The sequence below is a fragment of the Toxorhynchites rutilus genome, chromosome 2 (genome assembly GCF_029784135.1).
Source record: "Toxorhynchites rutilus septentrionalis strain SRP chromosome 2, ASM2978413v1, whole genome shotgun sequence".
NCBI classification, from domain to species: Eukaryota; Metazoa; Arthropoda; class Insecta; order Diptera; family Culicidae; genus Toxorhynchites; species Toxorhynchites rutilus.
The window spans coordinates 186,993,151-187,010,000 of record NC_073745.1 but is presented as its reverse complement, the minus strand read 5'-3'; the positions used below and the strand labels follow the sequence as shown (position 1 = coordinate 187,010,000).

General features: G+C 37.6%; 1 protein-coding gene across 2 annotated transcripts in view; it reads right to left on the bottom strand.

Moving 5' to 3' along the window:
• Window positions 1-2,697: 2,697 nt before the first annotated feature.
• LOC129768696 (G-protein coupled receptor dmsr-1) overlaps window positions 2,698-16,850 on the bottom strand; it is a 454,099-nt gene continuing 439,946 nt past the window's right edge. For both annotated transcript variants that reach the window (XM_055770492.1, XM_055770491.1), the window contains 5 exons: window positions 15,189-15,357; window positions 14,388-14,514; window positions 13,823-14,017; window positions 3,953-4,189; window positions 2,698-3,754 (listed from right to left, as the gene is read on the bottom strand). In XM_055770492.1, coding sequence (XP_055626467.1) covers window positions 3,433-3,754; window positions 3,953-4,189; window positions 13,823-14,017; window positions 14,388-14,514; window positions 15,189-15,357 — 1,050 coding nt within the window. In that variant the 3' untranslated portion in view covers window positions 2,698-3,432. The remainder of the gene's footprint in view (window positions 3,755-3,952; window positions 4,190-13,822; window positions 14,018-14,387; window positions 14,515-15,188; window positions 15,358-16,850) is intronic.

The following is a 16,850-nucleotide window of genomic DNA, read 5'->3' as shown; positions in this document are numbered from 1 at the left end:
TGTGAAGCAGATATTTCTATGCACTGGTTCTAAGTCTCTCCGGTTATATCCCCGACATTACCCACCCTTATTTTTCTCTTTAGGTATTCTTAATGATTTTCTAATGATTTAATGCCGGTACAACATTCGTGTACCCGTCAATAGATGAGTTATATTTACTTGTAGCACCTTTGAGTTTATTGTTCTCGATTAGATGCGAATGAACTGCAAAGTTTAAAGCCTCTCGAAAACAAAGAATGGAATTCTTCTTGAAAAATAATTGGAAAGCCTATCCTCCATTCATCACTCAATTCCGCGTGAGGGTGTGTCCGCTTCGTAGCGGTTGAATGCCTACCATTAGTGTATGGTGCTCCCATTTTGTGGTTAAATGCACTTACCACAAACACAACAAACGAAATTAACGGTACCAACTTTGTCAAAATCCCGAACTCATGTGGACATTCATTAATATACTGATTTCACCTGCGGGAAATACTCACCTGTCAAACTTTCTGAAACGGCAAACTTTTTGAAATTTACATTTGCTGACTATGTCATGTTTAACGTGGAACACGTTAGTGTTGACGCCTATATCAAAGTGTGGGGGGATTCCTACGATGATTTCCTTTCCAATGGAATCCCACTGGTTCTTCATGACAATAATGCTTGAACTCAAATAATGTTGTGAACTTATTTTGCATTGCGAGTGGATATAATATATATCTGGACTATGAATAGGTAGTCCAGATATATATTATATCCAAATACACCAAGGTTTTTTTTTACGCGGGGGATACGTACCTCGTAAAAAAGACCGTGTTAATTGGAAAATCCGTGTAAAAAAACCGCGTTATTTCGAAAATCCGCGTAAAAAAACCGCGTTAATTGGAAAATCCGCGTGAAAAAAACCATGTCACCTGATGATAGATATCAAATACTACGTAGAACGGAAGTAAAAAGTTTTCCTGCAAGTTTTTTCCTGCAATTTCGTTGGTTACTAGTAGCTATAGTTCGGTTTTTCTTCACGAATGAGGTCATCTGCTGTTGCTAGAAGATTCTCTAGTGATTTGTACACTCTAGTGCCGATGCACGTGCAGTAACAGTGTTGGACCGTCCAGAGCTAAGTAGAAGGAAAAGACATTCACGAACCGCTGCCCGTAAAAACCCCGTCCGGTTATACCGCCCGGTAAGTTATCCGTTACCCAACACCTAAAACCCACATAAGAATCGTGATAAGGTGCAGCACTCATTTCCTTAACACTCCTATAATCGCGCGAGAAATCAATAATTCGTTCATTTCTCAGAAAATATCAACACTACGACTTTGCGATTCTCTCTAGCTTCGTTATTCGTCGTTCGTCATCGTTTAGTGTATCGCATGTGTTGGTACAAAAGGGGCGTGTACCACTTTTTTACACTTTCGGTCTGACACACCGACGCGAGTATAGGTGTAACTTTTTTGGACAAGAACCTTTTTTCCTATTTTAGAATATTGTTCAATGAAATGTATAAATCAACGTGGCGTGTAATATTTATTGAATATAATGCATAAGATCATTACCGAACTATTCTCATTTGATTTCAGTCCCTTTTGTAACTGGATTGAACGGATCCATATATTAACTATTCGTCGATATATTCGTCGTTAGATTCATACTTTCAAAAGCAAAATATAAATGTTTGACTTTCCTATAGTTATTCGCTAAATATAATGGTCATACATATTCACACTTGTGAAAGAATTTCACTTGTAAAAGAATTGTAAACAGTAAACTATAAACTAATCGGTGGTTTATGGTAATTTTTAAAAGTTACAGTTTCAGGGATATTTTTTTTTATAATGGACAGTATCGACAAGAAAACAAGAAAAAGAAAAGGAAGTTCCTAGAAATCCTTTTATATAATCTTTTTATGCCCCATTTAAAAAAAGGCATTACTTCTTAGTTTACCATGAATATTAGAAATATGCAGATTTTATATTCCAAGACCTTTATCATCTGGTAATTATCTAGAAGGTCGTTATACATTCTTTTTTTTTTTGATAAAAGATCCGAAAATACGCATCAACTGCATGAAATGTAAAAAATATGTTTGCTTCGAGCATGCCGTTATGCTATGTTCTGATTCTTACTCCAATGAAACCACAATCGATTAATACGTTTTTATGTTGTTTCATAGCTCTTTATGCTTCCATGAATTAAATTCAGTTGCTTGCTTTTGATAATTAATAGTGAAAAATCCGAATTTCATTATTTGTGTTGGAGTATCAAAAATTACTCTGTTTTGAGGATGCTGAATTAGATGATGACCATTAAAACACAATAAAGATGAAGAAAACATATTTTTTTGAGTTTTTTCATACCCTTTCATACCCTTTTCTTCAAATAAATGCCAATAAAGCCTGAAAAATACACAATGGCAACATTACAGAGAAGTTCAATTTTCGGTCTGTGACACCGTGCGCGAGTATACGTGTTATGATTTTGCACGCGAGTACAGGAGGGTTAATAACCGCTAAGCTCCGTTACAAGCACTGATTACCGTAATATGCTCTGAGGGAATATAAGAGAAAAATGTGAACTGAGAGGGAGATGTGATATTGCATTAGTCTTTTTTCACGCGGATACCGTAAAAGGACCTGGGTGTAATGTTGATGTTTATTATGGCTTTTCTGAGTATCTATTAAAACATCATTTTACTCACAATCGAGTCCGCCAACATTTTATTAGACTTATCGAGGTTGTAAACATTCAGCTCTCATAGAAAAATATAGATATTTCTAAAATCTTAATTCACAACACGATATCCATACACTGCTCTAATAGCTCTTAACTGTAATAGAGTTTATCTCCTCTCTCGTTGTTACTTATGTGAAAGTCAAATGCAATGAACCTAATGCATTAATGTGTTGATTTAAATTCGATCAGTTAGTGAGAATGCAATTTGCATTAACTTTCATAAACTTATGCACATCCAAAACTTTTACAATTACATTAACGTTTACTGCGCGAACGATGGCAACTATTCCAACATAAATGGGTAAAAAATTGGTCCATTGAGAATGCCTTCTTCTGCTCTACATGCTGTATGTCGTTTGGGCTCTAACACATACAGTTTATAAAGGTTGAAGCTTACTTCGAACGCAATTGGAATAATCACCATCGGTCTTTTCTAAATGCACAAAAATGATGTAAAACATTTCTACCTTCAATCAGTAGTTTTTTTTTCAGTGGATTTACACAGTAAATGATTTTTTTTCCTAACTCCAACCCAAGCGAACTTGTTGAGACGGTGGATTCCAGTCCAATTTCTTGGTTTTAATTTGATTATTTTGTTGGTTCGTATTGGCTCGTATTGTACACTATCGAAATTTTTTTTTTTTGCGAAATAAGCAAATTGCAAAATGCGTGCTAGAATCCCTCAATGCTTCGGCAGGCAACCACATCGGCACTATCAAACGCAGGTGGTCGTTAAACCAGTCATTCTCGTCATCTCGGCCCTATGGGTTGGAGTTTTACAAAAAACCGATTTAAAGCTAGTGCGAAACTGTTTCGACATAAGACCGTACAGTACGAAACCAATGGCGGCATTGATTAAGGCAAGTAAGTCCATTACATCACCGAACAGTGCGTAGCAACGTTTGAAGAAACACTTCTCCAGTATTCCACTTAACAACCCTAAAATTCCCTGAGGAAACTCTGTGAACAGAAACAGTAGCAATACGGCGACCAACAGAGTCGTTGTACGATCCGCCCGACGATCGGCCTTGGCGTGCCTGAAACGGGGAAATCAAAATTAGGAGAATCTTTTAGTATCTTGTTCTAAAATGACATTGTAGGGCAGGCGCAATTTAAGTTTTATACAATTCGTGTGAGTATGTTTTGAAATGAACTCTCGTAGCATGTCTAAGTTAAATAATAATGAAAGGTAAAATAGATGGCTACACAATTTTTCAAACTTGTCATGCTCTCACCTACTCCCGTTGCTGCTGGCAGCCGCATTCGGTGCCACATTATGCGGGACATTATTGTGGCTCGTACCACCACTCTGCGTTGACTCGCCGTTTTTGAGATTGTAGTTTGCACCCGTTTTCAGTTTCTGCTTCCGCTTGCTGGCTTTCCAAAGCACATTGATTAACACACAACTGATTGCCGTTAATATCGTACAAGGCAACAACTTTATGATGACCGAATGTATCCAGAAGTTGTAACTGGGAGAGAGAATTGGGTATGAGTGAAATGTATTTTTAGTCAAAATTACAGTTTGGAACATCACAGCAGTAAAAAGTAAAGGGAATAAAATCAATGAATGCGCTAATCTCTTGTTTTCCCGAAAAGACATAAGAATTGGATAACGATGTAAGGACAAGATAAGCTAAAACTAGTCTATAATACCGATTCAGAGCAGCAAATCATTCGAAAACAAGAACATTTCTTCAAATAACTGAGTACGATATAATGAAATGAGTCGAGGCTAAATTTGAAACAAAAAATTGGAAAAATTGATTATTGCTGCATTATCTACCAGTGTACAAGTACGAAACGCGAGTTATATAAAAATAGATGGTTCTCTAATATGTATGATATGTTATTTTAGCCAAATTGTCTATATTTATCAACACGTTGAGCCCAGCGTCGGTCCGTATGGGTAGCAAGCAAGAAACGATGACCTCAGGTTCACAAAAGTATTGACTTCCACTCTGCGGAGAATGAACTTGGTAGACCTGTCCGAAAAGTCCCAAGATGTAGAATTGCAGTAATTGTTGGACAAAAATCGCTCGCAAACGAACCGAGTATGTTGACTCAATGCTGTATCCAATCGGTCACAAGAGATGTGAATGGTTAAGATTCGACTGATACACCCAAACAGTCTTCCGAAAAACAGTAACACATGTGCATACGATGTGAAAATTCCATGTTTTGGTTTGAACTTGTACATGTGTTCAAAAACTAGTGTTCAATGTTTACCCCAAACACTCAAACATAAACATGCGTTTTTCACATCATAAACAAACAAGATGTTTATAATTCAAGCACATCATGTCGAAACATACCACCCATTGTCGCAGTATTCATTGCTTTTGTTTCGTTTTTTCTCATGCACAGGAAAAAATGATTCCTCCTAAAACATTTATTTGTAGAGCACTTTTTCACAGAAACTAACTATAAATTTAGTTCGTATTGCAAAAATTAAGTGAACTCAGAGATTATGAATTCATGCACATTTTGCAAATCTGATTAAAGAATCCATAGCAATTTCCTGTGAAAGGAAAACATTCTATGAATAGAAAAAAAAAAACTTTCTATGAGATTTTTTTTCTCCGTGCATGTTGCCAATTGAAGTCCGAGTGCATAGCGGGGCGACGTCATACAAATGCTGGCCAAATAAATAAATGAGTACCCAAAAATTAGTTTTAGATGGATGATTTCAGGAAAGTTCACACCTATTTTTGGTATTTTAATGTTTGAAACTAAACATCTCCGCCACGCTCTAATCATTTTTCATAAGTTCAGTTTATAAATTAATGCGTGGACTAAATAATGATGTCAGTTGTGAAGAACTTTGATATCAATTGACAGTCTACAGTATTGTCAATAGGCAAATAATGTCATCTGTCCCCCAACGCTTTAAAATGTTTGTATGTATGGAAGTAGATATCTTTTTTTACTTTTTTCATCTTTTTTGGGATTGCATCCAAAATAAAATCCAAAATAAAATCCAAACGGGGAACGAACCAAGGCCGGCTAGGACGCAAGACTGTTTTACACGACCACGCTATCTACATGGCTAATGAAGCTATTCAGTTAATGTGTGATAATATTGCACCTAAAGTTGGAAAGTGTTTTCTAAGAGTAAAAAAGGAGCGCATGAAGGAGAGCAATATCTATCTCGGGGCGTGCATGTGGCAAAATAGGCGGAAAGCTTAATTATCTTTTGTTTCGCTCGCTCGTATTAATCTTATATTGCTGTACCATATATATTATACAATATATTTTATATTTGAGAGTCATGGCATTTTCTGTGTTGTTATGTCTCATTTGATGTAATAAATCGGGAAGACAAAAAATAAACTAAAAATCAATTTTGGGTGTAGGTACCACATTAGTTGAACGGAAGAATGTAGCTTTTTGCATCACATCGTTATTGGGGATGAAAAATGTATTTATTTTGAGAATCCCAAGCGCAACGGATCATGATCTGCATCAGAGCACATTTTGGCCGCAAATCAGAATCACTTTGGCCGGGAGGCGATGCTCCTGCAACAATGGCCGTTTTCCTCCGAACTCTGTTCTATATAACTTTGTCTATTTTGACTTCCTTTTTGTTTTTTTTTATGAATTCGTGAGTTGGTTATATGTATTGGAGGATAATAACAGTGACATTTGGCCTTGTTGTTCAGCACAAAAATAGTCGGAATGCAATTTGTCATTTTTGATCTGATATATAATTGTCGCAATAGTGCATTAATCATCAGGCAGATTGAGACGATACCTCCAAGGCTAGGTAGTGCGGACTGAATCAAAACGGCTGTCAAAAAAGATCCAATTGAAATGTCAAAAGAGATCCAACGATCAGGAGTGTTATTTTTCTTATGATAATCAACACTATAAAAGAGGTATTGTTGTCAAGGGTAAAAATAAGTAAAATTATAAAATGAACGAACTACATTTTTCCGTCAATTGTTTAATTAACCATTGCATCTCTGAATTAGCATCTCAGCCTTTCACTGAGCAACGCATTTTTAATGTCCCCTCTCTTTGTCATAACGTTTTTCCGAACGTAATAAAAACAAACAAAGTCAGAGTCACGTAAATGTTTACTCCTGCGATTTGGAAATATTCGATAAAAAGTGGAAGGAAGAGCTGCCAGATGATTTTTAAAAAAAGTCTGTAAAAACATGTGAATGTCTGTTAAAAATGTGGAAAAGTCTGTAAAAGTGTGCAGATCTATAGAAATGTCTTTTAACGTTAATTTTCACATATTCATTAATACTTTGTACGATGCACGTAAGATTGTATTCTGTATATATATACAGCCATTCCATGCCAAACTAATATAGTGGTTCTCAGATCTTCGTCAAAAGTGGTAATTTTGTTCTTTATCGCAAAACGTTAAACTCGTATTTTTTTAAATTTGTCATTAGGGTGCCCATTTCCATTTTAGGGTGATCCCAAAAATCATTTTTTTCCACTTTTTCCCAAAATGACTTTTTTCAAAAATTATAACTTTCGAACCACTCAACCGATTTAGATGATCGACATATCAAATTTAAGCCAATGAGCTTTAATTGAGAAATATTTAACTTGCATATAATATGGATCCTATTTTTAATATGGATTGAAAGCTGAGAATTTTTTACATAAAATATCTCGATATCAGAGATGCTATTTTTTTCGTTTTTGAAATATGATTTTTCAAAACTAATCGATGGTTCGAAAAACAATTTTTCCCCATTTTTCCCACTACAAAAAGTCGTAACTTTCGAACTATTGGACCGATTAATATCATCGACATATCAAATTGAAGCTTACGAGTTATTTTTCTTTGAAAAAATATTACTTTTGCGAAAAAATTGAATTTTGTTTTTGTAATTATTGATTGAGTTAGTTTTTCATAGTTTTCTCGGTTAAAGATAGGAGCGCTATATTTTTTTTATATTTTTTATGGAAAGCTGAGCATTATTTACCTAACATATCTCGATATCAGAGATGCTATAATTATAGTTTTTAAGTTAGAATTTTGTAAATTTAACATGTTTTAAGTCTTCGATCAATATTCATATGTGACTAAACTAGACCTATGCTACTAGAATCCAATCTTCCCGCAAGTGTGAATTTTGCTTATTGGCTTCAATTTAATATATCGATCATCTAAATCGGTTCAGTAGTTCAAATGTTATGATTTTTTGCAGGAAGTTATTTTTGGGCAAATGGGGAAAATGATTTTTTTTAAAAATCATATCTAAAAAACGAAAAAATAGCAACCCTGATATCGAGATATGTTGTGTAAAAAATCCTCAGCTTTCAAGAAAAAATATAAAAAAATATAGCGCCCTCTAGTCCAAAGTCATAAAAAATAAAAAACGACTACAATCAATAATTACTAAAATATAATTATTTTTTTCGCAAGTTAAATATTTTTTAATAAAAGGCTAGGTCAATTTTATATGTCGATCATCTAAATCGATTCAGTGATTCAAAAGCTATTAATTTTCATTTGTCATTTTTGGGAAAAAGTGGAAAAAATGATTTTTCGGACCACTTAATAACTTATGTGCTGTAAGTGTGTTTAAATGTTTCAACGATCTACACATACATACATACACATACATACACATACATACGCGTTGTTAATTTTTATAAAAAACAGTATTTCTCCGTTGATACATTGGACATCCACCAAGGCTTGCGGTCTTGTCGTTGATGAAATTTATAAAAAAATGCAGTGTATATTTTCCATCCGCCATGCAAGGCTATACAAGTTTTAGATCACCACACGGCCATGAACCATGTCTGTCGTAACAATATCGAACAGTAACCCATATTTCGTCATAAGCAGACCCGAAAGCAAATGTAAGTTGTTGAAAATAGAATGAAAATTTTTATTCGATGTTGTTTAAATACTCAGAAGACATAGTCCTGACCCTAACTTAACTATTTTTCAATAAATCTCCTTGCATTTCAGCAAAACAGTCTTATCTAGAACAGAAAATAATTATCAGAGACAATTTTCGTTCAAGATTTTTCCTTACCTGCAGAGAATGCAATTTTTCATTAATTGTGAATAACCGTATCCTCTCTTTCGTCTGCAATGATGTCAAGGCAAAAGTACTTATGTGTATGAGTTCCAAACTTCATACACACCAGATGGGCCAACCAGAAGGACTGCCGGGCCGCAGGTTGAGTATCGCTGGTCTAACGTCATGTGTATTGATATATACTAAATATAATAACTTTTCTGTATTAAAACTATGGAAAAATGTCATATGGTGAGTCAAATATTTTTGATGTGATGAATAGATGTGATGAATGTTTTACAGATATGTCTGTAAATTTACAAACATATTTGTAAATCTGGCATCTCTGGTGGTCTGAGAATTTATTGCAAGAAATCGCTTGAAAACATGCATGAATTTGCTTGAGAATGAAGTGGATTGAGTCCGCACCACTTAGCTCCAAGGTATCTGTGATACCCTGTACTTAGTTTACCTTATAATATAACATTGCTATTTCTCACCTGCTATACTGTAATACTTGGATGTTGAAATGTCAGATACAGAATTGAAGAAAAGATTTGAAAAACCGGAAAATTGTTGCGAGTGATTCTTTCTATAAATTATCGGTCGAATAAACTAGTGAACCGAATTACCTTGTTTCTAGTAATCATCCGAAAGCAGATTCTAACAGTGGCGACGAGAAGGGCGAACGAAGAAGATAAATTAGTAACATTTTCGTTGTGGAAAAGATTTGATGAAGACATCATTTCGTTCATCTCACAAAGTTGGCAATAGAGTTGAAGTAGAAGGTAAGAGTTCTAGGTAATTCTTATTGAATAGCCTGATTTGGAAGAAATTTGTTAAAATCAATATTGGAAAACTTGAAAAAAATCATAGGCTGATCAGGAAGGCTGCTGGAGGCTTCTACGTATTCATTATGAGAGGTTAGGAAATTCGTCAAATGCGTCATGGTGAGAAATAAGGTTAGAATCACGATGATTTTACTTAGTTAAGAAATGAATGTTGCCAGGAAGGCGAATGTAGCCAGAAAGGCGAATGTAGCCAGAAAGGCGAATGCAGCCAGAAAGGCGAATGCAGCCAGAAAGGCGAGTGTAGCCAGTAAGGCGAATGAAGCCTGAAAGGCGAATGAAGCCTGAAAGGCGAATGAAAAAAAAAATGTGAATGAGCCGTGAAGGCGAAAGAAGTCGAAAGGAGACAGGAAATAAGAATGCGTAGAAGGCCGAGGAAGGCGAAAGTCTTTGATGATCGGCTGGAATCGTTTAAAACAACAATTTAATAATTGACTTTTTTTACAGAATATATGAGATTCGTGGGCAGTGGGAAAGATGGAGAAGAAATTTCGACTACGTAGTAGCAGCAAACGGAGAAACGAACAAAACGAAATTAAAATATCTGTTGTTGGCAAGGGCAGGGCCGGATGTGCAAGACATTTTTCAATCCATACCGGGTGCCGATGTTGCTGAAGATGCGGAAAGAGCGATTGATCCGTTCGAGGTTGCGCTGGAAAAGTTGAACGACTATGTTGCACCAAAGCATCATGAATCGATGGAGCGAAATATTTTTTGGACTTTGAAGCCAGAATCGAATGAAAATCTTGAAAAATTTTTGCTTAGAGCACGCGAGCAAGCGTACAAATGTAATTTCGGGGCATCGTCTCAAGAGAGTCGAGACATTTGCGTGATCGACAAAATCATCCTACTCGCTCCACCAGATTTAAAAGAGAAACTTCTGCAGAAGGGGTCTCTTCAGTTGGACGATGTGTTCAAAATTGTTTCGTCCCACCAATCTATAAAATATCAAGCTAGTCACATGAGCGGTGCGGGACCCTCTGGAGTCATAACTGCCACTGGCCCATCCTTAGTATCCTCGGATGTGAATCGCCTTCAGCTGAACTCAAATCATTCCAATGTCGAATGTGGACGTTGTGGTAGGAAAGGACATTTTTCAAATGATTTTAAGTGTTCTGCTCGAAACAAAGAATGTAACCTATGCAAGCGTATAGGTCATTTCGCAATAAAGTGCAAAACTCAAAACGTGAAAGGCTCAGCTAGGGATGTATCAGCATATACACAGAAGAAATTCCAACGACCAGTACAACGGGTGCGAAAAATTTCAGAAGAACAAGAAGGAGGTAGGCAGGAGGATGAACAACCTTCAAGTTTCATTTTTGCAATTGGGGACGGTGACGAGTTCATTTGGGTCAAGATAGGAGGCATCATGACCCAAATACTAATTGATTCGGGAAGTAATAAGAACATTATCGACGACGCTACATGGTATCGCTTGAAAGTTCAAGGCGTCGTAATAAGAAACTCAACAACGAAAGTTGACACACAGTTCCGTGGGTACGGGAAACAGACTGAGCCAATGAAAGTTCTTGGCATGTTTGATTCGACGGTAGAAATCGTGGATGACAATCGAGTCGTCAACGGTGAAGCTCGGTTCTACGTTGTAGAAAATGGTAGGCAACCACTTCTCGGAAAGGAAACGGCAAGGAAACTAAATGTGCTGCGGCTGGGATTTCCAAAAAATGAAACGGAAATATTTCGGATCAAATGCAAAATTGCTTTTCCTAAAATCAAAGGCATCAAACTGCGTATCCCTATCGACTCATCAGTGACTCCCACCGCTCAACATGCTAGAAGGCCCCCAATAGCATTGCTTGTTCGAATCGAAGAAAAACTCGATAATCTAGAAGCAGCAGAAATCATTGAGAAAATGAACGGGTACAGTGATTGGGTCTCTCCACTAGTAGTGATAATTAAAGATAGTGGCGATCTTAGGCTCTGTGTAGACATGCGGCTTGCAAACAAGGCCGTCAAGCGTGAATATCATATGATGCCGACTATAGATGATTTTTTGCCGAGACTTAAATCTGCAAAATACTTCTCAAGGTTGGACATCAAGGACGCATTCCATCAAATAGAACTTCACGAATCTAGTCGGACGATAACAACTTTTATTACACATCGCGGAATGTATCGTTACAAACGCCTGATGTTCGGAATTTGTTGTGCACCAGAAATGTTCCAGAAAATCATGGAGCAGTTGTTGGCTGGTTGCGAGAATTTAATCAATTTTATCGATGACATAATTGTGTTTGGCGCTGGAGAAGAAGAGCACGATCGTTGTTTGAGACAGGCTTTGGATGTTTTAAAAAGCCGAAATGTGTTACTTAACGTGAATAAATGTTTGTTTAAAGTGACCGAGCTGAACTTTCTAGGACACCACATATCAGGAGAAGGTATTCGACCGGCGGATGGTAAAATTTCGGCACTGAAAGCATTCAGAGAACCCAAAGACGTTGAAGAATAGAGAAGTTTCCTTGGAATGGTTACGTATGTGGGACGATTTTTGGAAGATTTAGGAACTGTGTCGGCACCGTTACGCGAATTGACTCACCAGGGAGTCACTTTTCAATGGACCAAAGTTCACAGCGAGGCCTTCGAGAAACTTAAGCAGATGATAAGCAACGTGAAACATCTAAAATTTTTTGACAATTCGCTACGAACAAGAGTGATTGCTGATGCATCCCCTGTCGCAATGGGAGCTGTGCTGATTCAATTCAAGAACTTGTGTAATGACGCAGATCCACATGTGATAGCCTATGCCAGTAAAACTCTATCAGCTACAGAGCAACGTTACTGCCAGACTGAAAAAGAAGCTCTTGCTTTAGTCTGGGCAGTAGAACGATTTGCCACTTACTTGATTGGTCGGAAATTCGAGCTGGAAATCGATCACAAACCGCTTGAAAAAATCTTCGGACCATCATCAAAGCCGTGTCCCAGGATAGAACGATGGGTTTTGCGCTTGCAATCGTTCACCTTCGAAATTAAATACCGTAAGGGATCATCAAATATTGCTGATCCACTGTCTCGGTTGACCGACCATTTACCCGCAGAACAAAACAGCGATGATCAAGGAGAGAAGTTTTTGATTTTAGCTATTCTAGAATCGACTGCTATCGACATTAGCGAAATTGAAGAAGAATCAAAAAAAGATCGGGAGTTGACATTAGTTAGAGATAGTTTGCGCAGCGGAATTTGGACCAACGTAGAGACTAAGCAGTATGAGCCATTCCAGAACGAACTGGGTAGTATTGACGACTTGGTAGTACGAGGTCAGAAGATAATAATTCCGAAAAACCTGCGGAAACGATTTCTTACTCTCGCTCACGAAGGACACCCAGGCGAGTCGGCTATGAAGCGAAGACTGCGTGAAAGAGTATGGTGGCCAGGGATGGACAGAGGAATCTCCAAGTGGGTAGCTGGATGCGAGGGATGTAGACTAGTCGGCCTGCCCCAACAACCTGAACCATTGAGGAGAAGACCCTTACCATCAGAAGCCTGGACAGACGTCGCAATTGACTTTCTCGGGCCGTTGCCTTCCGGAGTATACCTATTCGTGATCATCGATTACTTTAGTAAATATAAGGAAGTTGAAATTATGACCAGAATTACGGCACGAGAAACGGTTGAACGATTGAACAAGATTTTCAGACGATTGGGCTTTCCAAGGACAATAACCCTCGATAACGCAAACCAGTTCGTTAGTTTAGAGTTCAGCGAATACTGCAAGCAAAATGGGATTTTTCTAAACTACAGCATTCCTTACTTAGTTTACTATAAAGTACAGTTCGAAATCGTCGGCGTATGAAATTTCATTTATTTATTTACAATGATGATACAATCCAGGAGAGATTATATTATATTCACAACATGGTTCCGCCAATTCTTTCCAAGCCCTGCTCCACCTGATTCAATCACCTAGCTCGCTGGGATTTCCTCATCAAGAAAGGGTTCACCGACGGTTACAAAAAGTTGTGCCACAAATACCAATTCATTTGATTACATTACCAGAAATCGTACAAATATTGAAAAATAACTGCCCAAAAGACAGAGGAAAAGTCTAGAAAAAAAGCTACTTCGTAAATCTTTCGGAGTTCAACGCATTGATTGAGCAAGAAATCTGCATTTCATACTTGTACACATGGTATATATCCGTTTCAAAAAGTACCTCAATGTTCTGTGTCCAATATTATTTTTTGACGAACTATTGCACATTCGAATGAATTGATTGCCAAAATGAACAAAAACATAAACTCACCGATAAACCGAAGTATTCTCGTCTGCATCCAAATGGTACAGCATAACGTTTGCTCCATGCTCGAATACGCTCGTCTGCCTTATGGTGAAGACAAAATAGGTGGGCATACAGAGAATCGGCGCCAGGACAAAGCACAACAGAATTGCGTAACTATAATTAGATTGGACGTTAACGGCCAGCGCCCCGTGCGGATGTCTGGAAATTAACGGAAACAAATGATTGAAACGAAATCTTATTCATTTTGCTCTCAAGAGTAAATGAATTATTGACACTTTTCGACAGAAAAAAGAAATAATATAATAAGCTTGAGATGATTCAATATTTGCAGAGACTCGTCTAAATCAACTAAAATTAACCTCACTAATACGCTTAATAACAATTATAAGGTTCATATCAATCCGAAATATGTTTCCATCTGCCAGAAAATAATTAATATTGGTTACTCTAGGGGGTGGCAGCAATTAAACATCGCTTACAGTCATAGCTCGTTAAAGGAGACAATTACGCTTTGAATCATCTCATGAAAAGGATAATTTACCCCCCTCAATGGAGCGGAAGTACTTACTTGATGGCAATATATCTCCAAACTGCCAACATCACAGTGAGCAATATCGAGATGGTGTGCAGGATTTGTGTGAAATGCATGTGGAACATAAGGTACACTGCCCAAGAGTAGGGGTAGTCCCGTCGATCTGAAAAGAGTTTTTGTTTCATAACAGGATAATTATTTGAAAATGGTTCAACTCCGGTTTGACTTGAAGCAATGGAAATGAGCCTAACTAATCGTGGAACAGTTTCAGCCAAAAGTTGCAACCGAGAATTGAAAATCAATTCAGGATTTGTTTTTCTTGCGTAACACAAGTGATTTAGTGAACGTAAATGGAACAATTTAGGTGTAGATCCAAAGCGACGATTCTCTTTATTACACTGAGTAAACAAACGTTTTAAGAGCAATTCTGCTTGTCTTCTATGAAATGAAACGAAGTTTGCTTATTTGCCGTCAGCGTCTTTTCTTCACTCAACCGTCGTATTTTCACCAATCAGCTACCTGATCTCAACCCATCAACCCCATAAATACATTAAATATACGGGGTGTGCGGCTTTACTTCCAATCCGAAGACGTGACCAGAATTTTTTCGCTTCGGATGCTTCGGAGAAACCTAAAGATGCCGGCTGGGATTGAATCTAGTCCAACCATAGACCCACAAGTAAAAGTTGAGTATTATTTATTCAGGATTGAGGAAGCGAAGATAATGTTCGAACAATTAGAGGAGATTAACGGCTAGCATCCGGGTGTAAATTTATTATGTTGAAGTAATGATTTATTAATGAAGAATATTTTGTAATAATATTTTAAAAATATTACCTGGCAGAACAGAATACATGTAAAACGCAAATGGGATGTATTCAATCATAACGAACATATCGGCCACCGAGAGCCACTTCAGGATACGATTGATGGGGATTTTGCTCATCTCTTTCCGCGTCAGAACTACGATGTTCAGCATATTTGCAATGGTGCCAAATACACATATCTGAAAGAGAAATAATAGCACATGTCAGTGACACGTTTCAGCCAAACTTGCTTGTTATTCGTACAACAATTCAAATCGTGAATCTTATATAATGATTAGTGAAAATGCGTCGAAGGATGCTGGCGACCAAACAAGCATGAGCAGGTGTGTTACCATGATGGAAACGCTTTTTTCGCCATTATGGCTCGCTTTTCTCCTATCGTTACGAGAACTTTATTGTGCTTTGCTATGTAATATGAACAGCTGATGATTTGTCCTGAATGGGAGTCCGTTTGTATTTCTGAAAAATCGCCATCGTTTGCTGTGTATTTGAATCCTTCCTTCTCCTCTTATATACGATTTACTATACGAAAACTTTCATAGTTCGTTTATCGATCAAAATACATAAATATGGAAAAGTTCTATATGATGATGATGGACCCGTCACCTTCCCCAACAAAGGTTTGATCAAGACGAGTAATCTAGAAGATAATATTTATTTTCCTCAGTCCGCCACAGAGCCGATGCGGTCCCGACAAGGCCCTTGCAGCCAATTGGTCCACCAGAGCATAAGTCCAACCATCAGCCTACACCCAAACTAGCGTTGGGTGAAAACATTTCATCTTTGGCAGAAATGATGCCATTTCGTGTGCCGGAGGGTCAAATGCGCAAATAATGAGCTGTTTTAAAAGCATAAAAACGTTTTGTATGTATGCGAGCAGACATCTCTTTCTGTTTTCTTTTCTCATTTCATTTGGGATTGTGCGAAACCAAGGCCGGCTAGAATGCAAAGCTATTTCACACGGCCACGCTATCCATATAGCTGCCAGTGCTGTTATATAGAAGCGTGATAATATTACACCTCATCATAAAATAAAGTTGGAAAGTGTTTTCTAAGAGGATAAAGCAGAACATGAACGAGAATATCAATCTTTCTCTGTCTGGGCCGTGTATTTGACAAACTATACGAAAAGCGTTCATATGCTTTCATTTAAATGTGTCTCCTGTTTCGCTCGCTCATATTGGCTCAAGCATATATGAGGCTGTCAAAAAAGTCCTGCGGTATATTTTTTTGAATTTTCATTTGTTCATAAAATTAGTTACAATCATCTGTTTTAAGTCAAATATGCGCCGTTTTGTTCGATGACTTGTTCCCAACGAGATGCCAGCTTCATAATACCCTGTTGTAGAAGCTCGCTTCCTTATTGGCAAAAAACTCGGATAGCCAATTTTCACAGGCCTCTTTTGTGGCTAACTTCTGACTACCTAGCTCGTTCGCCGTTCGCCAAAAACACGTGGTAGTCACTTGGTGCAAGATCCGGACTATACGGCGGATGCAAAAGAACCTCCCATCCGAGCTCCCGGAGCTTCTGGCGCGTCACCAAAGAAGTGAGTGGCCTGGCGTTGTCCTGATGGAAGACAATGCGGCCTCTGTTGATCAAAGATGGCCTCTTCTTCATGAGTGCTACCTTCAAGCGGTCCAGTTGTTGGCAGTACAGGTCCGAATTGAGCGT